At 34.6% G+C, this 25,301-nt stretch overlaps 5 protein-coding genes across 8 annotated transcripts; 4 read left to right on the top strand and 1 right to left on the bottom strand.

Moving 5' to 3' along the window:
* Positions 1-255: 255 nt before the first annotated feature.
* LOC116000373 (UTP--glucose-1-phosphate uridylyltransferase) lies at positions 256-5,568 on the top strand. Its single transcript, XM_031240447.1, has 21 exons — positions 256-457; positions 557-604; positions 956-1,047; positions 1,194-1,284; positions 1,605-1,665; positions 1,750-1,827; positions 1,931-1,981; positions 2,073-2,146; positions 2,440-2,512; positions 2,617-2,674; positions 2,785-2,831; positions 2,945-3,010; positions 3,330-3,362; positions 4,059-4,111; positions 4,205-4,280; positions 4,361-4,417; positions 4,540-4,623; positions 4,712-4,813; positions 4,899-5,003; positions 5,114-5,182; positions 5,271-5,568. The coding sequence occupies exons 1-21, from the start codon at positions 375-377 to the stop codon at positions 5,280-5,282; spliced, it is 1,413 nt and encodes a 470-aa protein (XP_031096307.1). The 5' UTR covers positions 256-374; the 3' UTR covers positions 5,283-5,568.
* A 501-nt stretch (positions 5,569-6,069) lies between these two features.
* LOC116000084 (armadillo repeat-containing protein 7) lies at positions 6,070-8,253 on the top strand. Its single transcript, XM_031240104.1, has 6 exons — positions 6,070-6,296; positions 6,397-6,433; positions 6,783-6,856; positions 6,942-7,035; positions 7,137-7,219; positions 7,895-8,253. Exons 1-6 carry the CDS (start codon positions 6,225-6,227, stop codon positions 8,069-8,071), a joined length of 537 nt encoding a protein of 178 aa, XP_031095964.1. The 5' UTR covers positions 6,070-6,224; the 3' UTR covers positions 8,072-8,253.
* Positions 8,254-10,417: 2,164 nt separating this feature from the next.
* LOC115999269 (isocitrate dehydrogenase [NADP]) lies at positions 10,418-14,365 on the top strand. Of its 2 annotated transcripts, none has more exons than XM_031239125.1 (16): positions 10,418-10,618; positions 11,231-11,274; positions 11,367-11,476; positions 11,609-11,646; positions 11,790-11,867; positions 11,952-12,005; positions 12,092-12,193; positions 12,328-12,419; positions 12,544-12,647; positions 12,745-12,813; positions 12,891-13,006; positions 13,221-13,255; positions 13,429-13,571; positions 13,686-13,808; positions 13,918-14,017; positions 14,126-14,365. In XM_031239125.1, the coding sequence occupies exons 1-15, from the start codon at positions 10,570-10,572 to the stop codon at positions 14,006-14,008; spliced, it is 1,248 nt and encodes a 415-aa protein (XP_031094985.1). In that variant the 5' UTR covers positions 10,418-10,569; the 3' UTR covers positions 14,009-14,017; positions 14,126-14,365. The 2 variants fall into 2 exon arrangements, with proteins under 2 accessions (XP_031094985.1, XP_031094984.1); XM_031239124.1 differs by having other exon boundaries at positions 10,419-10,618; positions 14,114-14,365.
* A 1,322-nt stretch (positions 14,366-15,687) lies between these two features.
* LOC115998683 (glutamate decarboxylase-like) lies at positions 15,688-20,596 on the top strand. Of its 3 annotated transcripts, none has more exons than XM_031238313.1 (8): positions 15,688-15,838; positions 17,533-17,666; positions 17,754-17,958; positions 18,507-18,707; positions 18,905-19,119; positions 19,202-19,455; positions 19,794-19,846; positions 19,929-20,596. In XM_031238313.1, the coding sequence occupies exons 2-8, from the start codon at positions 17,581-17,583 to the stop codon at positions 20,397-20,399; spliced, it is 1,485 nt and encodes a 494-aa protein (XP_031094173.1). In that variant the 5' UTR covers positions 15,688-15,838; positions 17,533-17,580; the 3' UTR covers positions 20,400-20,596. The 3 variants fall into 3 exon arrangements, with proteins under 3 accessions (XP_031094173.1, XP_031094171.1, XP_031094172.1); XM_031238311.1 differs by lacking the exon at positions 15,688-15,838 and adding an exon at positions 17,156-17,224; XM_031238312.1 differs by lacking the exon at positions 15,688-15,838 and adding an exon at positions 17,184-17,224 and having other exon boundaries at positions 17,430-17,666.
* A 299-nt stretch (positions 20,597-20,895) lies between these two features.
* LOC115998684 (universal stress protein PHOS34-like) lies at positions 20,896-22,172 on the bottom strand. The gene is made up of 4 exons (XM_031238314.1): positions 21,972-22,172; positions 21,738-21,847; positions 21,226-21,344; positions 20,896-21,072 (listed from the first exon to the last, which is right to left on the bottom strand). Exons 1-4 carry the CDS (start codon positions 22,147-22,149, stop codon positions 20,988-20,990), a joined length of 492 nt encoding a protein of 163 aa, XP_031094174.1. The 5' UTR covers positions 22,150-22,172; the 3' UTR covers positions 20,896-20,987.
* Positions 22,173-25,301: the final 3,129 nt, after the last annotated feature.

Raw genomic sequence — 25,301 nt, 5'->3', positions numbered from 1 at the left:
TGTATTTTTGTTGTGTTAGAAATTTTCTTTCGGCATGCAAAGAAATATTCTAAGGCATATTCTCCATCTCCGTGGGCGTGAAAACAGGCCCATATAATTTTACTCGCGCAATTCCGTTGGGCTTTTTTTTTTTTTTTTTTTTTTTTTTTTTTTTTNTTTTTTTTTTTTTTTTTTTTTTTTCTTATTTTTTTTTTCAATTCTTTATTCTTTACTTGTCTTTTGTCAAACTGCCATCTGTTTCACCTCACCAGCTCACACTCGCATATATACTCTTCTCATCGGTTCTACCTTCAAGGCTTTCAAATCACTCTTCCCGGAACTCTCTAGATTGATACTTCCTCTCTCCAGATCGGAGATTTGTTTCTGTTTCTGAAATGGCTACTGCTACTCTCAGCCCTGCTGATACCGAGAAGCTCTCGAAGCTTACGTCCGCCGTTGCCGGCCTTACGCAGATCAGGCTAGTCTTCCTCTCAGCTCCGCATGATCTGCTGTTTTGAATGCTTGATTTGGATAATTATGTTGATTTTTCTGGTTGTGTTTTGTCTTCTTTTTGCAGTGAAAATGAGAAATCTGGATTCATTAACCTCGTTACTCGCTATTTGAGGTACGGTGGAATCAGTTATTTTCATGTTGAATTATGTGATGGTTAGAGTTCATCAGCTATTTATGTCGCCATTATGGAAGTTATTTTGTTTTATCTTAGATTTCCAGTTTACTTTAATCTAAGCTAGTTTTCTCTCTCTCCTTGTTTTTTTTTTAATCGAGATATGTTTATAGTAAGCTGGAATCAATAAATAAATACCTGTTTCATTTTGTTCAATTTTTCTTTGGATTATGAATTTGGAAAAATTCTGGATTAGTAAATTGTAGAATATTTGTAGTCCTGGAGAAACTGCTGCATCTATTTATTCCTAATCATGAACATGTTATGTGTTGTGACGTTTGGAAATCATAGCGGTGAAGCCCAGCATATTGAATGGGGTAAGATCCAGACTCCAACTGATGAGGTGGTGGTGCCTTATGACAATTTGGCAGCTCTCTCTGAAGGTACTTTGTTCTTTTGTCTTAACTAGATTTAGTAGGGAAAGGAATTCAGGTTTCAGATAGTTTAGATTAATGATTTGCTAGTGGATCCACATTCCGATCCAAAGTGTTGTTTAGAAACTTAAAATTTTGGTTTTGATCTATCGCAGATCCAGCAGAAACCAAGAAGCTCTTGGACAAGCTTGTTGTTTTAAAGCTTAATGGAGGATTGGGAACAACAATGGGATGCACTGGTCCAAAGTATGTTTTGATTCTACAATTCTTTTAATTTAAAAATAAAAATCTCATGTATATGCAAATGGCTTAGAGCATACTTAACACTTGATATAGCATTTTCGTTGGCTCAGAAAAGCCCTTAAAACATATCAAGAATGTTAACAGATTTGTTTATTTATTTTTTTAGAGTATTTTTATAAAAATTAATCCAGCTGTTGGCCATAATTAAGGTTCATATGGAATATGATATTCTCCTATCCTATGCGGCTATGCAATTCATGATTGTTGTTCCTCAGGCGTTTTATCCAAGTCCTTAAAATACTAAACATTTTTCTGTGCTACAGGTCAGTTATCGAAGTCCGTAATGGTTTGACATTCCTTGACTTAATTGTCAAGCAAATTGAGGTATTTTGTCTTCTAATCATTTACCCAACCCATTTTCTTCTTCCTCCACTTTTGCATGCTACTAACATTTCCTGTTCCTTGTAGAGTCTCAATTCCAAGTATGGATGCAGTGTGCCCCTGCTTCTGATGAATTCATTCAACACTCATGATGATACACAGAAGGTCAAATAATTTCACTGTCATATAATGTTAAATTGATGTCACGGCTTCACACTTCCATGCTGTCTTCAAATGTTGATGTATTGGTTGTGTATGTGAAATACAGATTATAGAAAAGTATGCAAATTCCAACATAGAGATCCACACTTTCAACCAGGTACCGCAAGTGTGCCGTTACCTCGAAAGTCGTTTATGTTGGTTCACAGTCTCTGATTGATTAAGCTTTATACCACTTGTGATTCTTACAGAGCCAGTACCCTCGTCTTGTTGTTGAAGACTTTTTACCTTTACCATGCAAAGGCAATGCTGGAAAGGATGGATGGTATGTGAGCTATGTATATATTAGTAAATGGTTTTATCTGCTTACTCTAGATTGGAAAGCTCCAATATAGTACTTGATGCTATGTTGATTTTTTTTGTTTTGTTTTAGGTTTTTTTTTTTGTTTTGTTTTTGTTTTGTTTTTTTTTTTTTTGGTTTGGGTATTGTTTCATGCTTCCACACAAAGCTCCTATTTGCATATTGTTGATCCATGTCCAATGCTACTGTTTATGTTTTATTTCTTATTCTCTTTGAATCTTACATTCCTTATTGTCATGTGATTTGAATGTGTTTAGGTACCCACCAGGTCATGGTGATGTATTCCCTGCATTGATGAACAGTGGTAAACTTGATGCCCTATTGTCAAAGGTTTGTAAATTCATGGCCTTATATTCTTTTATCAGAATACATTTTTGAAACTTTTCACTTGTTGATTGTTTTCTCAAGTTATTATCAATTAAAACTGATTGCAGGGCAAGGAGTATGTCTTTGTTGCCAATTCGGATAACTTGGGTGCTCTGGTTGATCTAAGTATCCTTCGTACTATTAGGTTTATTACAAATACATTATCAGTTACTAGTAAAGACCACTATCGGCTTCAATTTCATTATTCCTATCGCTTCCTTAATTCACTTTTACAGAGATTCTAAATCATTTGATCAACAACAAGAATGAGTATTGCATGGAGGTATTCATGTGGATAGTTTTGTTAAATTTCTGAATACTTTTCAATCCTAATGTTCTTCCTTTGTTATTATAAAATAAAAAAAGTTCTGAACAGTTAACTCTAAATTCTTGCAGGTTACACCCAAAACATTGGCTGATGTAAAAGGTGGTACCCTAATTTCTTATGAAGGAAAAGTGCAGGTATATCTGGTTTATCTTTTGTCACTTCAACTCTTGGCCCGTTAATTTAAGTCATCCCTGCCAATAAACACTTTTAATCATTAATTTGTAAGTATCAAAGGTTGTGCCTTTTTCAGGAATGTCTTCAGGTGCCTCCCTAGGTAGTCCCTCTAGGTTGTTTATGCTAGTTTACTAGTCTAGTTGAACTAAATTTAAGTTATGACGATTGCTTTAGTGTTACTTATTTTTGGAAGTGGATCTTTTAATTATTTTGGTTGGATGCAAGTTCTGTTAATATCAATGGTAATTTAATGATGCTTCTTTTGGTTGGCTGGTGCAGCTTCTGGAAATAGCCCAAGTCCCTGACGAACATGTGAGTTCTTGAATTTAAATGTTTCCCTTACTTTGCCTTTAATGTTTACCATTTCTGTTTAGTTGGTACGTGTGAAGCTTTGTCAACGATATTATCTAATAGTTGCAATTCTCTACTAGTACCTCTAAAAAATTGTACTGTATTCTAGCCTATGCATGTTGCCTCTTGGTTTTGTTTTTTCTCCTGTTGATCTTCTTGAATTACCATCTTGTGGAGTCTGGTATTTGATAGCCAACTAAAATATAATTAGATTAGCATTAAAACTTTTTTAGATTTTACCCAAATGGATGTTATGCATCACCTTCACAGTGGCTATATCCCTCTTCACAGTGCCTTTTTTTCTTTCCCCTCTTCCTCATCTCAAATGGAGTTGTTAGTTTCCTCACCCTTTCTGATATCATGATAGTTTAGCTTAAAATTAATTCAGGCTTCTGTTTTATATTCTGCTCTTATGGGGAAACTGATTGCAAATTCATCTGACCTTCACTGTGTCAAGCTTCTGTTTTATATTCTGCTCTTATCGGGAAACTGATTGCAAATTCATCTGATCTTCACTGTGTTATTCACTGTCATGCTAAAATTGAATCTTATCATGCTTGTTTCTGTTCAAGAATCTTCTATGAAAGTGCATGCTTGCTGTACATGTGAATCCTAAGTTGACAGCATCTCTAATGTTGTAATACCTGTTCCATGTAGGTTAATGAATTCAAGTCAATAGAAAAATTCAAAATTTTCAACACCAACAATTTGTAAGTGGCTTGTGAACTGTTTTGAACTTGAACTTCATTACCTCTGCTCTTGTTTGCAGTGTAGATTTTTTTAATTTGTCAAACCTCGTGCAGGTGGGTGAATCTGAATGCAATTAAAAGACTTGTCCAAGCAGATGCACTCAAGATGGAGATCATTCCCAACCCCAAGGTAGTAGTTATGCTGTTAAGCATGAAATGGGGAAGATGTGGTATTTCGATAAAGATTCTGACACATTATTTAATTTCTAGGAAGTGGATGGGGTTAAAGTACTTCAACTTGAAACTGCTGCCGGTGCTGCAATTAAGGTGAGGAAATCATGTCTCAGAGCTATTGTTCAGTTTTTTGCTCTTGATATTTGATTTCTTTCATCAATTCTTTTTGTTTTAAACTTTCCCTGAACAATCTCTGATAAGTGGTCTTCAACCAGTTCTTTGATCATGCTATTGGTGTCAATGTTCCCCGATCTCGCTTCCTTCCAGTAAAAGCAACTTCTGATTTACTCCTAGTCCAGGTTACTAAAGTCTTGCACTCTTGCATTAAATTTATGGCATGTATATTCTTAATTTATAGATTACTAACTCGATTGTGATATTTTGCAGTCCGATCTTTACACCTTGACGGATGATGGCTATGTTGTTAGGAACCCTGCCCGTTCCAACCCTTCGAATCCTTCTATTGAATTAGGACCTGAATTCAAGAAGGTTAAGATTTATTCAAGCAATCAGTGTGGTATATTCATGTGCCAGCTTTCTGCATATGCAACTAATTTCTTACCTACCTTTCTAGGTTGCCAACTTTTTGGCTCGCTTTAAGTCCATTCCCAGTATTGTTGAACTGGATAGCTTAAAGGTGTCAGGGGATGTATGGTTTGGATCTGGCATTACTTTGAAGGTACTTAACATTAGCTTATGACCTTTTACAGCTGGCATTATTTTGACACTCGGGATATTCTTCCCTTCGCTTGCTCTTTTTCCGACTCTAATTTGCCTTTGTTTCCTCAGGGGAAGGTCACGATTACTGCAAAATCTGCCAAGTTAGAAATTCCAGATGGAACTGTAATTGCCGACAAGGTAGTCCACTGTGCCTCTTCATTCAATTAACTTTTTCGATGTTCTAATTTCTGGCTTTCTGCTTACTTCTATCACATTGATATTGCAGGATATGGAATGAGTTGCTTTTCTTGTTGATGATGAGTGTATCAAAGGCACACCGTGTGTGTTTTCCCGGTTGCAGTGATTGTAGATTTTGATATTCAAAAATAAATGGATCAATTTTGTAATGCCTTTAAGAGCATGAGTTTCTTGCATATGACGTAATGTACTAATATTCAAACTTGCTATGCTTCCATGCAAAAGCTAATACTATATGTTGCAATGTTTTCCTTAAAATCATTGCCTTCAGAACAGCAATGGAACCTCATGGTTCATGTGAAATTATAGTTTATCACTTCACGCCATTGCAACTTTGCTTCGCTTTGTTTTCAGCATGATAACAGAAACACAGTTTGAAAAGAGTAAGCAATTTCGGCCGAAACGAGATGGGTAAACCGAAAAAAAATACACAGTATCCAAATTGCCTACCATGTAATGACGGCAGTACTGAAGTTTAAATTTTATGAACGAAAATAAGATATTAAATTCAGATCCTATAAATAAAAGTGCTATAAGCTTGCCTGGTTATTATTCACAACAATTATCATGCGATTGTGAGGTATCAACTGTTCATCGGTAATTAAAATGCTTGGCAACTCAGCCAAGTTTAACTTTAACTGTACTTAGTAACTATAAAATTATATAAAATTACAAATTTAACTTTAATTGTACTTAATAATTACAAAATTACAATTACAAATTTAACTTTAATTGTACTTAATAATTACAAAATTACAAGTTTATGTAAAAAAATATGATGAACTAGTCTTCCTAAATTGAGTTGATATTTTCATGATTATATTATCAATTAGGGAGAGGTTACTATTACTTAATATACACCCACACCAACGAGGGTTGTTAAACTATTGATCAATAGACGCCAATTAGATGTCATAGAATATAGAATTTAACTTGCAAGAGATCGCCGCATGATTTTTGCTCTTTTCACTTTGCAGTTTAAATGTTCACAAACAATCAAAGGCAGGAAGAGCGCACCGGGAAGTATGGAACTCCCAGGGTGCAATACCTTCAGGTAGGTCGCGACTATACTGCTTCGTTTTCATGCAATTATGACTATTCCTTTTACGAGTATGGATGTTCCATCAAATTTGTGTGCCTATAACTTGTTCCAGGAACTGGTGACTCGGTTTCAAAATGCATCAGATGAAGGTAATGCATCTCTTTGAAGATCAATTCTCAGTTTCTTATTTCGATTTCTCTGACTAGGGCATCATACCTCAGTACCTTACCGTCTGCACAAGTCTGCACATTAACTGCTCGATAAATTGCTAAAATGAAGCATTCTGTTAGTCCTATTGAAGTCCTTAAGAATTTATAGTTTATTAGAATTTATTGATGACTCGTTTGCGAGATTGCTGAAACTAATACGTCTGATTGTATGTTATATTTCACTAAATAGGTTTAGAGCTGAATATGGTGCCTGTTCTCACGAATATGTTTTCCTTCTCTTAGAGATTTCTTTGTTAGTTTACTTACACATTCTTATTATTGTTTACAGAGACAAAAGAGCAGATAGTTGCTAATTTGGCGAACTTTGCATACGATCCATACAATTATACTTTTTTGCGCCAGGTTCTGGATCTTTATACGGTCTGCTTTTGTTGATTAAATTCTGCTCTCACTAGAACAACTGTGGTGAACTTGTGATTTTGAACAGCTCAATGTTATAGAGCTTTTCCTGGATTGTATAACCGAGCCTAACGAGAGGCTTGTGGAATTTGGTGTTGGAGGAATCTGCAATTGCTGTGCAGGTATGATATCAAGTTGTGGCTGTGATCAATAACTCTTGCTCTTCTGCAAAGAGTTTGTTCTTTGAATGTGTTCGCCTCATGTGCTGCAGTTTTATATGCAGATCCAGCGAATGCTGCACTTGTCACACAAAGTGGTGGGATCCCTCTTGTCATACAATGCCTATCAAGTCCTGTTAGAAACACGGTAAAGAAGATTATATTTATGCTGTTAAGATAATCAAGTGTTTCTATAACATGAGTATAAAATTTGTGTGTTTTACATCAAAATAGGAATAGCCTCCTGTTAATAAGCAAAAGATTTTGAAGATTTTTGCTCTGACTCATTCTTGATAGTGTTATTTCTCTGTTTTAAAGTTTGGTCACTCCATCTATTTGTGTCAATATTATATTCTTGTTAGTTGTTAGCAGCCTGACAGGACAATCACTTTTTTTTTTAATTTTTTTTTTAATGTGACTGATTACCTAATTTGAGAATGAATTTGCATAATTGGAAATGAGACTAATCACCTAATTTGATAATGAATTTGTGTGATTGGAAAAGAAAAAGAGAGAAAACACCCCAACAACACCAACTTTATGGTATGATGATACCACTTTGTTTTCCTTTCATGGCAAGTGCATATCCAGATGATTTTATGTTGTGTCAGTTCAGAATCCCTATGATTGTTATCACATTTTGTCATTTGCCTTTTGTCTTTCTGGCATTACTATCACAATAGTTTTGCATATCCTATCAGTATAAGGAGTGGGGAGAGTTTAATGCTATCAACCTCTCGATCTGAAGTTTGGACATACACGTTTTATTTTAAAATAGATAAGTGAAATTGATCTTAAGATATTTGAATCGTAAATTTGGCAGGTGAATTACAGTCTTGGGGCATTGTATTATCTTTGCAATGCATCGAACAAGAAAGAAATCTTGAAGCCGGAAGTAGTAGATGTGATCAAGAGGTATGCTGCAGCTGGTGAAGTTAGTGTAAGTTTCAGTAATCTGGCACAAGCTTTCTTGGATAAGCACGTCTCTGACCTCAAGTAAGTTGTCACTGTCAAATATTTATGTATGCAGTTTGAAAAAGGATTATCATATATGGTCTCTTCCATATTTTTTCACATTCATATTTGGTTATTTATGAAGTGACCAATTTGATTACAAACTGTTATATTTTTATATATTATTTTTTAAATAAAGTAAGAATAAAGATAATATTATTGCTCATAGAGTCATAGACTCATAGGACTTTTTTTGTGACGAGGAAACCCACTGTCACTCCTTGTCAATAATCTGAAGGTGTCATTTGAAATCTAATGGGGAAGTCTTCCATCTCTCTAAATGTTAGCTATAAAAGGAGAATCTTAAGATTTAAAAAAAAAAAAAAGAAAAAAAAAAGGGAGAATGTTAAGATAAAAATCATAAAATATTGAGTGACTTTTATCTCTAATCACCTACCATCCAAAATGATCTTTCACGGTATCATAATGTAACTCTCTTTTTACTCCCTTTTCACTTATCTTCTTCGCAAGCAAATAAACTTCAGTTTTAGGATTTGTATTGGTGTAATAGTAACATTGTTCCCATAATCTCTTCATTACACTTGGTACAAGACAACTCTCAAAATTTTTGAGTTATATTTGATATTGATCAACATGATAGACTTTTCTTGTATTATTATATTTAATTAATCTAATATTACTTTTGTTGTTTTGACTTAATTAATTAAAGCAGGATATTGAGCGATTTAACCACCTTCTTTTCCCGAAATCATGTTTTGAGCGTGGCGGAAAATGACTAGAATTTTTCTAATTAACGAAAAATGTTTTATGTTGACTGGATTTTTTAATTGCATTCAAACACGGGAAACCGGGAAAATGATCTCCAAAAATCATTTTCTAAATTTCTAAATACAGCCTAAGATTGATGTGCACTTATATGTGCCCACTTATTAATCTACATTCTTGCGAAACTACTTAATTACGTAGTATTATTTAAACCTGATTATATATATAACCGATTTACCGCTGAACAAATTTATTTCGATTTGGTTAACTTAATTTTTATCGAAAATTTGAGGACCTAACCTAAGGTCCAACCAAAATTTTAAAAATAATAATAAAATTGGGACCGAATGACCGATGACATATAAAAAATAATTCTCCGTAATAATAAATAGAAGAGAGCATGGCCTGCAGAAGTGGACGCCATGATTTCACCGAACTCTATCGCGAAGCCATTGAATACTTCTAGAAGCGGTGAGCAAGACTTTTAAAAGGGCCTATCTTTAACATGGAATCATTATTATTATTATTATTATTATTTTTAATTTTCAACTTTACTTTTCACCCATATTTTTCATTATATGTTTCCACTTTTCCATTATCTAAATGTGAACTCACTTAAAGGGAATTATTTTTATAATGTTTTTTTTTTCATTTTTCATTTAAAGTATTTTCCAACTTCTATTTAAAAAAAAAAAAAAAAACTGAAGAACTAAAAAATATGGACAAAAATAGAAAAAAATAAAATGTACTATAATAATGAGTAGTGTTAGAAGACCTACAAATAGAAATGTGAACTAAAAAATATGGACAAAAATAGAAAAAAATAAAATGTACTATAATAATGAGTAGTGTTAGAAGACCTACAAATAGAAATGTTTTAATTTCATATTTAATTAATTGTGATAATTGTGGTTCAACCACTGTCCTATACACTTTTAATTGTAGTCTCATGAAATTTTCTAAGGGACAATAATATCTTTAGTCAGAATCAAGATTCCCAACTTCAACCACTACAATTCATTGAAAGAAAATCCTAGAGGAGGCTAGGGATCAGTTGGTAATTTCACATTCCAAAATTCCATGGCTTAATAATTTATTAATTCATGCCCTTGCTCCATACTCGGGGAGTTCGAAGTGATGAAAAACTCATCATTTTTCCTCATGCAATTTTGATTTACAAAAAAAAATTTGACATCACTATTCGAAGATGTATGCGTGTTTAGGTGAGACTTGATTTGTGAACTCTACTCAATATATGATCAACTGAAATTATCATTGATCACTCAAATAAATAATTTATACATAAACATAAACATAAACTTTATGTTATTAGTTACTTGTTAATTAATATTATTTTTACAATAATAGCAATTTAATAAAAATAAACATTATCCATTTATCCTTATCTCATAAAACAGAAAATTCAATCAATACGTTATACGTGGGAATGCGATATTTTCCATTTTGTCATTTGTGTGAAGGGAAGGTCAAATGCTCAAACAAAGAGTCGTAAAATGACCAACTCCGCAATTTCGTTTAATAAAAAAAAATCTTTCATTTTTCTAAACTCCCCCCGCCTACTATATAAAGCACTCTGAGATCTTTCATTTTCCTTCTCTCCTCTCCGTTGCCGCAGCGCCCACCTACTTCACCGCTCTCTACTTACTCTCTCCAGTCTCCTCGCCGCCGGCGGAGATCTCTCCTGTAATCTCCGAATCTCTCACACTAGCCTGAGTTTCATTCTCCGATCCATCCGGAATGGCTTTCGAGAAGATCAAGGTTGCCAACCCCATCGTCGAGATGGACGGTGAGATCTCTCTCTCTTTTCCTTTCGCCTCTCCGATCTGTTGATTGCTCTGGCTCAGATCTGTGTGCTAAAACACTATTTCCTTGGTCGTGGTTGCAAATCGTCTCAAGTGTTTGATAATTTTTTTTAAGCATGTAAAGTCGTTGAAATATATGTTGTGATGAAAAATATGTAGGAAGAATATCATTGTTCCTGCTTTGCATTATTTTTTTTTTCTGTACTTTTAATCATAATATCTAATATCTGTGAACTGGTGGGACATTATGTCAGAGATAGCTGGAAAAGTAAACAACTAAATATCTTTTCAGCATCGGTTTATATTTCATCGTTCTGATTTTATTTTTTTTATTTTTTAAATACTTAAACAAGTTTCTTAAAGTATTGACTTGGAGGTCTTAGATTTCATGACGATCTTTGTTGGAAGTATTAATTTTCAACAGTTTGTATGATTTTTTTTTTCTTTCATATAAGTCTATATATATTTATGAAGTCATGAACCTTGAGTGGCTAAACAGTAATGCTTTTGACTATTTTAAGTGCAACACAACTGTAAAGCAGTAAGGCGTCCTCCTTTTCTTATTTGTTTTTTTTTTTCTGAATATTTGTAACCAGGGGATGAAATGACCCGAGTGATTTGGCAATCAATCAAGGATAAGGTAACAAGTTTTCCTGCTTAATAAGCATATTGCATATTCTAATAATTATAAAGTTGCTTATCTATGTATGGATTGTCTTTTGCATGCTTTAGCTCATTCTGCCTTTTCTGGAGTTGGATATAAAGTACTTTGACCTTGGCCTCCCTCACCGTGATGCCACAGATGATAAGGTTACAGTTGAAAGTGCAGAGGCTACCTTGAAGTATGTCTGAACCTTTTCTGTCCTGTAATTTATTGGAGATATGCTTAGTCTGATTGCAAATCATGATATTGTATATAACATTAAATGACAGTATTTTCTTTCTGTTGATGTTTAATTATTTTGTAATTGTAGGTATAATGTAGCAATTAAGTGTGCAACAATAACTCCAGGTTTGTATATCTGCTTATCGTTGGAATATGCACTTCATTTTACTTAAAAAAATCCTTTGGTTTTACTTTTTGGTCTTTGGTATTTTTTTTTGAAAATTTAATTTGGTGATGAATTGATGATACAATGTGATTCTTGTTTGCAGATGAAGCTCGTGTGAAGGAGTTTGACCTGAAGCATATGTGGAAGAGTCCAAATGGGACAATTAGGAACATTTTGAATGGTGATTGTGTATTCCTGTTTGACATTTGTTGCTTAAAAAGTTTTTCACTGCTAGTTAATGGTGGATTATGGGTTTTTCATACAGGCACTGTATTCAGAGAGCCAATTCTTTGCAAGAACATTCCCCGCCTTGTCCCAAGTACTGTTTTTAAGATTCTTGAAAGTTAATCTTTTGTTCCTGCCAATGCTGTAAATGTGCCAGTTACATTCTTTTTCATTCATCAGGTTGGAACAAACCAATATGCATTGGAAGACATGCATTTGGTGATCAGTACCGAGCAACTGATACAGTTATTCAAGGAGCTGGAAAACTCAAACTGGTTTTTGGTAAAAGCCTTTCTTAGACTTTTAAAAATTTATTGGTTCCATCTATCTGTAATGTTGTGAATCTGCTTTGCTTTCTTGTTCTTTTCCTACTGATTGTATGTATTCTCCTAATGGATATTTATTTGTGTTTCTAGTGCCAGAAGGTAAGGATGAAAAGACTGAGCTAGAGGTTTACAACTTCACTGGGGCTGGAGGAGTTGCCCTTTCCATGTACAACACAGATGAGGTTTGTTTGTAGTTCTCTCATGTTTCATGTTTTTCTCTGCTTTTATTAGAATGTTTTCTGGGGGATCAGACATGTTAAATTTGTGTTGCTGTTGACTAACAAATTACTGTTTTCTTCTTTATAGTCTATTCATGCTTTTGCTGATGCTTCAATGAATATGGCATACCAAAAGAAATGGCCCTTGTATCTCAGTACAAAGAATACCATTCTCAAGAAATATGATGGGAGGTAATCCACTTTTCATCTCCATTAGATTTCTTTTATGTTTTACTTGTTTACCAAATACTATTTCTTCCTTTTAGCTAAATTTAACATTTTCATGAAGGTTTAAGGACATCTTCCAAGAAGTCTATGAGGCTCAATGGAAATCAAAGTTTGAAGAGGCTGGAATTTGGTGAGAATTCTCTTTCTTGGGAAAGATGGATCTTGCATTGACTATTGTTGAGACTAATTGTTCCATTTGTGAGGTAGGTACGAACACCGTCTCATTGATGATATGGTTGCTTATGCATTGAAGAGTGATGGTGGTTATGTATGGGCATGCAAGAACTACGATGGGGATGTGCAGAGTGATTTCCTAGCTCAAGGTAGAGTGAAAATGATTTTATGTTTTCACTGTTTGTCTGTGAATGATGTAGATTATTTTGACTTAGTATATTTTAATCTTTTGTGTGGACACTGTTGGTTGAAACCTTTGTCTACATCAGTAGAAGTATTTATTGAGGGACCTGTTCATTTCGCTTCCAATTTTCAGCTCCTGGTCTCTTTCTGAGATACCTATTCTCTTTATCCTTGTAACAGGTTTTGGATCCCTTGGGTTGATGACATCTGTCCTGGTATGCTTTACTGTAGCTACATTTTTGTGAATGTGCTGTTTTGCTTGTCCTATTGTATGATGCTTTTTGTTTGCATCCCACATATCAATTTAACTTATCAATCAATTTTCGGTCTCTGTAGTTTAATGGTAATCTTAATCCTTGAGCCTGAGAGGTGTATGAATTTGGTTTAGGTTTGCCCTGATGGAAAAACTATTGAGGCTGAAGCAGCCCACGGAACTGTCACACGCCACTACAGAGTTCATCAGAAGGGTGGTGAAACCAGCACCAACAGCATTGCCTCCATCTTTGCTTGGACACGAGGACTTGCTCACAGGTACAGCATTCTTTGATTTTCCAAGCTTTTACACCAGTGCATAGAGTTTGTCTGCAAAGTGCTTTGCTCACTACATATATAATGTAGTTAATGATTGTAATGTTATGCAAACAGGGCTAAGTTGGACAACAATGATAGACTCTTGGATTTCACCGAGAAGCTTGAAGCAGCTTGCATTGGTGCTGTGGAGTCTGGAAAGATGACCAAGGATCTTGCACTTATCATCCATGGGTCAAAGTGAGTATCACCCCACGCCCTTTAGTAAATATCTTCAATTACTTTGTAGTTAGACTTGATCAAGAACATTACCCCATTGTGTTTATAATGTTGTCTTCTAATTATGCAGGCTTTCAAGGGACACATATCTAAACACTGAAGAATTCATCGACGCAGTGGCAGATGAACTGAAAGCTAAACTCTTGAAAGCCAAGGCATAATTGATAAATGTATGTATATATTCTTCTTTATTACTGATGCTGGATTCATTGGATTTGAATTGAAAACCAAACCCATTTCATATTCTCACCATCCATCTGTTCTAGGCTTGGATGCAGCGGTGGAAATGGCATTGTAGTTGACAGAGAACAGAAAACCGAAATAACGCCTTGCGACAAGAGTATTGATTTCTTCTATACAGATAATCATGATCTGTATTATTATTATTATGATACTGTATTATTATTAGCACACAATTGCCAGTTCCGAGTAGCTTCAGTTGGATCTTTTTTCGTATGGAATGATTGATGCAGAACTATTTTATTTGCCGTTGATTTTAAATTTGAGCTTCTTCTACATCTTACTCTGTTTACCTTAAAAACCTTAGCTGGCAGAGAAGCTTTGCTCCAGAAAGCCACTGGATGAAGCGCCATCCAAGAGCCCTGTTTTTTCTTTCTTAATAGTATTTGATCCCATCCATCCTTCATTCGTATAACAAAGAGATGAGTTTAGATATGAACTGAATCAAAAGTTTTGAACTCTTGTTGTGCATGCTAATCTTGTGAAACTATATCATTAACTTTTCATGAGAAATGGTATATAAGGCGTTTGGGATACGCCCAAAAAGATACTTGATCCAATATGACATTCTATATTGTGTATTAGGATTCACAGTGCATTGTGAATTTGATCTAATGTACTAGGATTTACAGGGCAGGGAATCTGATCTAATTTACAGTTTTTGACTTCATATAAAGTATATAATTTATGTCCAAAATGCATAGAATTATATAGTTAAAGATACATAAACACTTTAACATAAAATACAAAATTAATGTTTATTATATTATGTTTATGTGTATGTGTATTATATGAACATAAATTTTATACATTATGAACATGAATTCTGTATATTCGACCAGTTCACAGTAGAAATAAAATTTCATTCTCACTCTGCAGGAATCATTTGAACCCTTTACAATTTCTTCTGAACATTATTCCTCATTGGTGACTTCTTGTCTTTTGCCTTCGTCAGACTTTTGGGTCCTACCTCCTAAACCCTCTATTATTTTGAAGATCATATGGTAACTAGAACATTCTAGAAAAACCAACAATAATATTGCATTGGGTCTTGCATTCTAGTATTTTGAATCTTCAACCTACCTATTCAAAACACATATAGTGATACAGAATATATTATATAGGAAAGTAAATAATCTTTTCAATAACAAAAGTTGTTAGAACGATAGTCAATGATTGCGAATTTTAAAAGAAGAAAAGTTTTGAATGTTTCCCCTCTAAGTATGAAATGGACCATTTCCAACTTCCAAATCTTGGAATTTTAATACTACAAAAGTCAAAATTATGACTCTCCAAATGGGACATGCCCAAGTTTGGTCCAATGGCACTTGTTAGTATATTAATGTTCTAACTTTGGTCCAATAACAGAGTTTTCTAAGTAACCTTATAATTCTAGTAGTTCAAATGTCTAGATGGGGAAGCTGAGATTAATGACAATCTCACTTCTGAATTTTCTTTTATATTGTATAAAATTTTTTCTCTTAAATGCTTAATTTTTAATATTTTTTTTAAATACTCGTAATTCTTTATAAGGTATTCTCTATTGCTTAATTTTTGTCCGTTTATTCATTCCCCATTTTTGCAATTTTTTAGTGGGCCTGAACCAAAATAATGTCAAGGACTCAAGATATTTTGCAGAAAATAGTAACCCATTGATGAAGTATTTTTTGAGGTTGGAATAATAGTCTATTGTCCATTCCCACGTTACTGTGTCCGGCGTCAACTGCCGGCAATTATGGCACTTACGGCTGGTGAGATTCGCATTATTTAATTGGTTTTCGCAGTTCCGTTGATTGCTTCTGTTTGATTTTTTTTTTTTTTTTAATAATGTTTCGTTGTTTTACACTCGCTCATGAATTTTAAGATAGCTACATTTTATTTATACAAATAACCCATATGGTAAATTGTGAGCAAGAAGGCAAAATAGAGCTGGTAATTGTAGTATAGGGGAGATAGTTACACTTAATATGGTGGATTCTATGTTCTTCCTAAAAAATTGAGTCATTGTGATATATCCCTCCACCATTCTATCAGACCAAAAATCATTGGATGAGAAATTTTACCACAAATATAATTGCATTCTTAGGAATTGTCAAAACGAATTTCCTTTTATAAAATGGTTTCAACAACTTTCTTTTAACTACAAAAACAATCCTAAATCATTTAGAAAATTATGATATAAAAATGCATTTAAAACTTTATCCCTAAGAATGTTCACTCATTATAAAATGAAGCTCAACCTTTCTTCACGCGGGATGCTAAATTAATAACCAAGAAAATACTCTTTCACAACACGTGTACACTAAGAAATTAATTATTTAAAGAAATTATGAATCTTTTTTTTTTCCCAATGCCGAGAGAAATTCCGACTCTTAATAATGTGTAAGTCTATTATATTCAGACTAATCTCTTTTTTTTTTTTTAAGGTAAACGTAGTTATTTCATTAATTCATAACATAAAATGTTTACATCAATGATCAATGAAATGGTAAACCATTCCTTACAGTCAGACATAAAAACAACTTTTCTAACTATGCTATAGAAAACTTGAATCGCAGACTGTTTCATTACTATGAAGCTATGTTCCTTCAGGGACCTTAAAGCTTCATCAAAGATCTGGGTTTTCGTCATCATTCTTTTTTGCTCGCCCAGGATAAGATCAACACTTGTCGAAACCAAGTTAAATGATTTATGCTAATGAAAATGAAAAGCTCGTGAAAGTAACGAGAGGAAAAATGCTCGTGAAACTAATGAGAGGAAAACACAATAATAGAGAAAATAAAATGTGGGTAAAGTCAAAGTAGGGTTGGGAGTTCAAGACTACCAACACAAACCCCAATACCTACCTACTATTATTTTATTAAAAGGGAGAGAAAACGGAAGAAGAAGATCTGTGGCGGTGGTCGGAGGCGGACGGAGCTGCGACGGTGGTCGGGGCGGAAGAAGAGCGAGAGCAAACATAGAAGGTGACCAAAACCGCCGACTCAAAGCTCCATTAGAGCTCCGGCCGGAGGCCGACAGTGGAAGCCGAAGTTGAGCAGCAGAGAAAGGCGTTTAGTTTTCATACGAAAGAGATTGTGAACTCTCGACCTCTCTTAAGCGACAAAAGTGCACGAGTACTCACGTCAACCAAGATGGTTATTATACTTCAACCATTTAGTTTTCTCTACACTCTTCATAAAATAATTTTCTAAAGAATAACACCTCATCAAGGATTGCTTTTGGGAAATGTCAATTATTACAACATATAACTTGCTTCATTAATTAGTTATAAATTAAATAATATTGGATTAATTAATTAATAAAAAATAAAAATAAATTAACACCACGTTATTCCTACAGATGTGCCCTGCCCTCTCTCCCAATCTCTGTAACAGACTAACAGCTTATAAATTGTGTCCACTTGCATTCACCTCAGTGATCTGTTCACTTCAATTCTCTCCAGCCTCGCCACCGCCGTTCTCCGTCGATCATCCGCCGTGCGTACGTTACAATGGTTCTGTCAAGGACTGCCGCCGCGACCGATGCCTCCGTCCACTCCACTTTCGCCTCCCGATATGTCAGGACGTCGCTTCCCCGGTAAGCTTTTGGTCGTGCTTTAATTTTCCTTTTCTTCTGTTTTCTTTTTGAAAATTGTTGATGCCGGAATGTTGCCGGAATCTGCAGATTTCAGATGCCGCAGATGTCGATCCCGAAGGAGGCGGCGTACCAGATCATAAACGATGAGCTGATGTTGGACGGGAATCCGAGGCTGAATCTGGCATCCTTCGTGACGACGTGGATGGAGCCGGAGTGCGATAGGCTCATCATGGCCTCCATTAACAAAAACTACGTCGACATGGACGAGTATCCCGTCACCACTGAGCTCCAGGTAAGAGAAATCACGATTTAATTTTATGCTCGTTAGGTTTTCTGTTTCATTGATTTACTGTGATCGATTTACTGAAAACAGTAAATTTCTATTTTTGAAATGACGATTTGATGCTCGTTAGGTTTTCTGTTTCATTGATTTACTGTGTGTGATCGAGTTACTGAAAACAGTGAATTTCTATTTTTCATCCCCATTTTATCTCCTAATATTTACTCAAAACACAGAAAGCATAAAAAAAAAAAAAAAAAAAACAACTAAACAAAGTCAAGCAACTAATTAATAAAAAATTAATTGTCAAAAAAGTTTTGATGTAGAAAATAGAGGAAATTTTATACTTGATAATATTGTGTTTTGCAAAATTGAACTTTGTACTTTACTATTAGTATATGCAAGAGTATAACCAACAAAGCACAATGTATACTTTTATAAAACATTTGAAATTAGTATAGACTATTTGTCCAACTATGGGATTGGGTGCAAGACTGTTTTATCGGTTGTATTATGTTTTATGAAGCTGAAGTTGGCTAATGGTTGTGGGTGTTGTGTAGAATCGATGTGTGAACATGATTGCGCACATCTTCAACGCGCCGCTGAGCGAGGGAGAGGCCGCCGTGGGAGTGGGGACGGTCGGGTCATCGGAGGCCATCATGCTCGCCGGATTAGCGTTCAAGAGAAAATGGCAGAACAAGATGAAAACCGCGGGTAAACCCACCGACAAACCAAACATCGTTACTGGTTCCAACGTTCAGGTACATGCATGCACTATACTAGACTTTTATGATCCGTTCACAACATTCGATTCAGACATCTAATATTTATAAATAATAAATGTGCAATCTGTTTAGAGGATTTGATTTGGACATATGATATATATCCATACTAAATATGAAAATTAATTATTAACTTAAAGTTTTAATTGAGACGGAATGCATCTGTATGTACGTAGGTATGTTGGGAGAAATTTGCAAGGTATTTTGAGGTGGAGCTGAAAGAGGTGAAGTTGAGAGATGGGTACTACGTTATGGACCCTGAGAAAGCCGTAGAAATGGTGGATGAAAACACCATTTGCGTTGCTGCCATTTTAGGATCCACTCTCAATGGAGAATTCGAAGATGTTAAGCACTTGAACGATCTCTTGGTCGAAAAGAACAAGGCAACCGGGTAAATATACTAAATTCCTGATAAAACACGGAATTTTATAAGTATTTAAGCGGTAATTAACTATTTAATTCGTTACTGATAGGTGGGATACTCCGATTCATGTGGATGCGGCGAGCGGTGGGTTCATTGCCCCATTCATTTACCCAGATCTGGTATGGGACTTCAGGCTGCCGCTGGTGAAGAGTATTAACGTTAGTGGTCACAAGTATGGGCTTGTGTATGCCGGAATTGGTTGGGTTATCTGGAGGAGCAAGGAGGACTTGCCTGAAGAACTCATCTTCCACATCAACTATCTTGGTGCTGATCAGCCTACTTTCACCCTCAACTTCTCTAAAGGTAACCACATCAACTATCTTGTGCACATTGAGCAAAAATCTAGTCTCTGTGTGTTCAATTCAGTTACCATGATTTATCTTCTCATATTTTTTATTAGGCTGAAGGTGTGTGCTCTTGGAGTTGGGGATTCAGAGAAGAAGAATTAAACTCCCAAAAACCCATTTATCACAAATTAATCTAACCCGGAAAATTGAAAACCCCTTAAATTTTTATCTAAAGAGTAATTTGATGTTTCATCTCATGTTTATATTCTTCTCTTTCTCTTCTCCCAAATTTCACCTTGTGACTAGTTGAATTGTCATGCCGGTTGCTTATATTATTTTTGAATGTATATGCAGGTTCTAGTCAAGTGATTGCCCAATACTACCAACTAATCCGTTTGGGATACGAGGTAATTAATTAGTTACAAAAAGAATTGGATAATGATATTCATGGTGAATTTAATATTTTTGGACACGTGAAAATATTTGCAGGGTTACAAGAATGTGATGGAGAATTGTCAAGAGAACGCAATGGTACTGAAAGAAGCATTGGAGAAGACAGGGAAGTTCAACATCATATCGAAGGACATGGGAGTCCCGTTGGTGGCGTTCTCGCTAAAAGACAACCGCCGCCACACCGAGTTCGAGATCTCCGACATGCTCCGCCGCTACGGCTGGATCGTGCCGGCGTACACCATGCCGCCCGACGCCGAACACGTCACCGTGCTGCGCGTCGTCATCCGGGAGGACTTCTCCCGGACCCTGGCGGAGCGCCTGGTCAACGACATCGAGAAAGTCATCCACGAGCTGGAAACGCTCCCCGCCAGGGTCGGCGCCAAATTCGCCGCCGATGGTGAAGGCGCCGTTCACAAGAAGACTGAACGTGAAGTCACCCTGGAGATCACCAACGCCTGGAAAAAGTTCGTGGCTGATCGGAAGAGCAAGACCAACGGCGTGTGCTAATATGCATGCCCGCCTATAGCACATTCCTAAATTAAAAATAATTTTTTAAAATATTGATTAATTTAGGGAGTTTACGTATTTTTTTAAAACTATATTTATGTTCTCTCAATTGATTGTTATGTTGAAATATAAGATCCGCATTTCAATTTGTTCAAATATGATCTCTCAATTATTATGCGGGCCGGGTCTGCTGCTTAGCTTGATGATGTTCTTATTAGAGTTTCATATGACTATTTATTGTAATTTCGCACTAGCTACTTTCTTTTTCTAGTTTAATCGTGGTCCTTTAATCTCTTCAAATCCTATTGATTACGTTGCAAAGAGGCTTATTAGTGGCACTATGATTAGCTCGTCTTGAAGGTGCAAAATATAAAAAGATCGATATACAGAGAATCTTACACTTGTATTATAAAAAAATATAAAGAGAATCTTACACTTGTATAACAATTGACGAATACAGTTTAAATAAAGTAAAAGCATGCCTTATATTTTAATATTTTGAATAATAATTAATTGATAGATTAAAAGTATATTTTTGTAATATAGTATCTACAATCCCATTTGAAGTTCACAACGAAGGGTATGGACTTAGGATTTAACCTTCCCTTTCACAACAGTAACTGGACATGTAGCGTTTTGCACCACATATGTGCTCACACTCCCAAGCAATATCCTGCTCGTATGAAATTGGTATGCATTAAAACATTGTACGTTACAAGACGAAAAATAACTCTATTTTAAAATTTTTTTTTTTGAAATAGTAAAAAAAAAATAGTGTTATTTAAGATTCGAATTCTAATTGTATAAGTTGTGACAAAGATAATACCTTTTGAGAAGTCCTAAGCCTCTGCTTCCGACCACAACACAGTCAAGGTTGAGATGATCCACTGCTCCACACACTTTCTCCCTTGCATCCCCCCAATATACCTTTGCCACCACCTCCACCTATATGCATGTATTATCATTTGTTTTACCCATACCATCAATAACAAAAAATTTAAAAAAAAAAAGTATATGAGAAATTGTTAGGTATTAAAAACAATTAAACAGAAATAAATGAGAAATTAGAATTGCATTTTAAAAAATTACAGAGTATATAAAAAGTAAAAACTTTCCAGAAAAAGAAGAGGGAGGAGGAACAAAGAGATCAGATATAGTCGTTGAGTAAAAGATAGAAGAGTAAGTCTTGTATGAGACCATCAAGAAACATGTAATATTTTTTAGTTAAAATAATACTTTTTATAAATTTAGAAAAAAAAATATTTTAACTAAAAATTATATATATATATATATAAATGTAAAACGCTCTTACACTAAACTTACTTGAGATAGAATTACCTTTTTCTGCATGGAAACTGTATGGAGCATATGAAGAACCTCAGGGTCGGGGTTAAGTCCATATTTCCTCGACACTTTCATCTCTCTAAACTCCTCCAGAGGTATCAAAGCTGAAACCCCCCAAAAAAAATGAAAAAATAAAAAATAAAAAATTAAGGATTACATACAGTTTACATTTACGTTAACTAAATTAACTGTAAAGGGATGAAAAATAATCGAGAAACGACGTCGTACGAGATCCAGTGTCGGCGAACAGCTGCATAGCAGAAGAAGCATCAGCTTTGGGAGAGACGACATGTATTACGATGATACAGTCGCCTCCTCGTACGAGGTTGTCGATCGCCCACCGCACAGCCACCTTGCTGCTTGCCGTGTAGTCCATTCCGATTCCTATTGATCGTGCGTTCACCATTTTTTTTTTTTGGTTCTGAATATATAAATGTTGTCTTTATTGTGTGTGTATGAATGGGAGCTGGCTGTGCAGCAGAGATATGTGTATGCGAATATATATAGGGAAAGATAGTGGGGAGATTCTTGAAAGAGCTAGAAAGATCAGATGTGTGATGCATGTATGTGCGGCGCTACTTGTATTATTTTAATTGATTTGTGTTAGTGTTTATCCTTTCCTCTTTAATTTGGTGATCAATTAGGAGGATAGTTAAATTTGTTCAAGGGATAATAAAATTCTTTTTGGGTAACCAGCGTAGTTACTACTCAAAAGTGTATATTTGATTATTAGATAAATTTTGCTTGGGTTATTGGCTAGTTGAATTGTTTAAAAACTTTATCAATTTTTTTTTTTTTTTTTGTAAAATTTTAAAATGAAAATTTTTAATTAGCAAGTACTCCGTATTATATATTTTTAGGTGAAGTAATATCACATGATCAATTTATTCCCTCAATAATAATAGTAATAGTAATAATAGCTAATAAAAAGATGTCATTGGTGGCAATGGTGGCTCATGCATGCCAATTAAGCTAGTAAATGTACACCACTTAGTGCACAAGAGACCAATGAGAAAGTTATATTCCTTGCCATATATTGAAAAAGTAACAACTAATGAAAAGATGGATTTAGTTTTATTTCGAGCTTTGGAATCCAAGCTCTTTGCTTGAGAAAACAATGGACCGAACATGGACAAAGAACACAGAAATGGAGCCAAAAAAATAAGGATGATAAATATAATGTCCCCATCTCTTAATCGCGCATTACTAAAGTTTTCAATTTTGCTAGATTATATCTTGGACATCTATAAATAAACCTGCTTCAAGGTGTATAAAAGGATTAAGTCTCAAGTTGTCCAAATGGTTCAAGGTTACGTTCCGTCACTCCATGTACATTTTTGTACGCGAAGGAGATAAATCCTGAAGTATCCAAATGAATTCTTGCTCATGTATGTACATTTCTGCGCATGTCTTCGCCACCATTTATTAGTTAAAGTATCTTAATGGGGTTCGAATATTAATCTCACCCTGTCATTGGAAGCAAGATTAAACGTTGATTTGTAAATCACTTGAGCTACCCTAACTTGTCCTGGAAGGGATAGGTGACACATTATTCTTATATCAGAAAATCACAAGTTTGATTCTTTGTCAACACCCACTCATTTGATCAGCCAATCACACGGAATCTTCTTAATAAGATTTACCTCTCATCTCCATGTAGTGATTTGACTACTGATTTTCTTAGTCACCCAAAAAAGAAAAATATTCCTTAACACTATAGTGCGCCATTAGTTCTGCAGATTCTATCTTGATGTTGTCAAGAAGAGGAATATGTATGTATTAACAATAAAGAAGGGATTGAAAAGAGATCAGATTTAATTTAAATGTCTGCTTTTTCAAATCTATGCCTTTTAGTGGCTTTAATTTGCTCTAATCTTGTCTTATATTATATCATATCATAGCTAGCAGTCTATGATATTCCCTCAAGAAACAAGTTATTTTTTTCCAGTTTCATCTCCATCAATCCATCATGTAGCACCTAGATTTCAACCATAACTCAAAACCATACATGTATGGCATATTCTGCATGCACTAACAATATTATTCTATTTTTTAAAGTTTAGCTAATGATGTTCAAGTCCAACAACAACCAACCCAAAGGCTCAATGAGAGAATTCAAGAGCATTTAATTTCTTACATATTAAATATTGTAGTCCAAAATAGAGGCCCAATCCCCTACCCAATTTGATTTGGACAATATAATGATGAAACTAATTTTCAATTCAAATAAGACTAAATCGCCGGTCGCCAGTCCCAAAGATCTTGTGGTTTAGTGACACCTGGTTGCACCTCACATGGGAGGAGTGAGTTCAAGTCTTAGTAGATGTGCTATTGACTTTTTGACTCTTTGTGCTTTATTTGGTTGACCTATAAAATGGGTAGGTGAGTGAGTGGAGCATGAACTTTTTTTCATACTAAAAGGTCACGAGTTTAATTAGGGTCTTGTATGGTTAATGTAATTTTTTACGATTTTTCTCTCTTGTGTGGTTAGTATGCTATCACATAATCATTGAGACATTGAGTAGTAGTTGTTAGTTTTTCTCGTAAAAAAAAAAAGAATTAAATGTTGTCATACAAAAAACAACCTTGACAACCAAACCTTGCATAATTAGTTTCCATGTGGACAAAAGTACTTTTGAAGCAATTTGGATGAACAAGTGACAACCAACTCAATTCATAGAATTAATAATTAATTATATTTTGTAAGCATGAAGTCAATATTTAATCAACTCGTTTGTACCACTCATCCACCAAACCTATAAAAGGCCTAACCTAAGCTCATCAAGTAGGTTGGATTAGAGTACTAAAATAAAAGGTTATGTTAATATTGTAATGTACTATATTACTATTATAATATTAATATAATCATTAATAAAAGATCTGACCCGTCTCACGGATTGATACCCTCACACAAGTGTTACCCATCTTAGATGATTCTTTAGAAGTTGTCTAGTTTTACTGTTATACTATCAAAACTACACTATTGTGTGTTGGCGTTCTAATACACATCATAGAATAGTGATTGCGAATTTCGCTTTTCAACCAAAAAAAAAAAAAAACTACATACATAATGTCAACTATGGTTTAGTCAATTTAAAGTATGGTCTTTAAGACCAATAGGGATGAATAAATTAATTGTTCAACTAGAAGTGGGTCAATGTCACTGCTAATTATACACCAATGTATCGATGTAAGAATCTCATGTAACAAATTTTATTTAAAAAAATCAAATATTTTACGTTTTTGATGTGTTATAAAGTTTCAATACCACATTTTACTTTAGTTTATAACATCGATAGCCTAGCTAAACAAACATAAAAGTTAAGACATAACTAATAATGACTATAATATGATGGATCAAAATAATCACTTTGTTGTATAATTATGGTTGGTATTGGCTCTTTTTCATAATTGAAGAACTATTGATTATTCATACATATTCTATGGACCAAAATTGTAATTAACTCCTTAATCAATTATTCATATGCAATACCCATTTGGTTAACGATAACTTAATCATCTAATTAAATTAAATTTTAAGAATTTAAAGATAAAAAA

This window comes from Ipomoea triloba, chromosome 12 (genome assembly GCF_003576645.1).
Source record: "Ipomoea triloba cultivar NCNSP0323 chromosome 12, ASM357664v1".
NCBI lineage: Eukaryota > Viridiplantae > Streptophyta > Magnoliopsida > Solanales > Convolvulaceae > Ipomoea > Ipomoea triloba.
The sequence above is the reverse complement of the archived record's forward strand: the minus strand, read 5'-3'. Positions and strand labels throughout refer to the sequence as shown.

Coding starts and splice junctions, on each gene's coding strand:
- LOC116000373 (XM_031240447.1), top strand. CDS start 375: ATGGCTACTGCTACTCTCAGCCCTGCTGATACCGAGAAGCTCTCGAAG. Junction 3,363..4,058: donor CCCAAGTCCCTGACGAACAT/GTGAGTTCTTGA, acceptor TGTTCCATGTAG/GTTAATGAATTCAAGTCAAT. Junction 4,281..4,360: donor AGATCATTCCCAACCCCAAG/GTAGTAGTTATG, acceptor TTTAATTTCTAG/GAAGTGGATGGGGTTAAAGT.
- LOC116000084 (XM_031240104.1), top strand. CDS start 6,225: ATGTTCACAAACAATCAAAGGCAGGAAGAGCGCACCGGGAAGTATGGA. Junction 6,297..6,396: donor CCAGGGTGCAATACCTTCAG/GTAGGTCGCGAC, acceptor AACTTGTTCCAG/GAACTGGTGACTCGGTTTCA. Junction 7,220..7,894: donor CAAGTCCTGTTAGAAACACG/GTAAAGAAGATT, acceptor TAAATTTGGCAG/GTGAATTACAGTCTTGGGGC.
- LOC115999269 (XM_031239125.1), top strand. CDS start 10,570: ATGGCTTTCGAGAAGATCAAGGTTGCCAACCCCATCGTCGAGATGGAC. Junction 10,619..11,230: donor CCCCATCGTCGAGATGGACG/GTGAGATCTCTC, acceptor ATTTGTAACCAG/GGGATGAAATGACCCGAGTG. Junction 13,572..13,685: donor ACACGAGGACTTGCTCACAG/GTACAGCATTCT, acceptor TTATGCAAACAG/GGCTAAGTTGGACAACAATG.
- LOC115998683 (XM_031238311.1), top strand. Junction 17,959..18,506: donor CCGTCACCACTGAGCTCCAG/GTAAGAGAAATC, acceptor GGTGTTGTGTAG/AATCGATGTGTGAACATGAT. Junction 19,120..19,201: donor GAAAAGAACAAGGCAACCGG/GTAAATATACTA, acceptor CGTTACTGATAG/GTGGGATACTCCGATTCATG.
- LOC115998684 (XM_031238314.1), bottom strand. CDS start 22,149: ATGGTGAACGCACGATCAATAGGAATCGGAATGGACTACACGGCAAGC. Junction 21,848..21,971: donor GTTCGCCGACACTGGATCTC/GTACGACGTCGT, acceptor GGGGGGTTTCAG/CTTTGATACCTCTGGAGGAG. Junction 21,073..21,225: donor GGCTTAGGACTTCTCAAAAG/GTATTATCTTTG, acceptor TCATACGAGCAG/GATATTGCTTGGGAGTGTGA.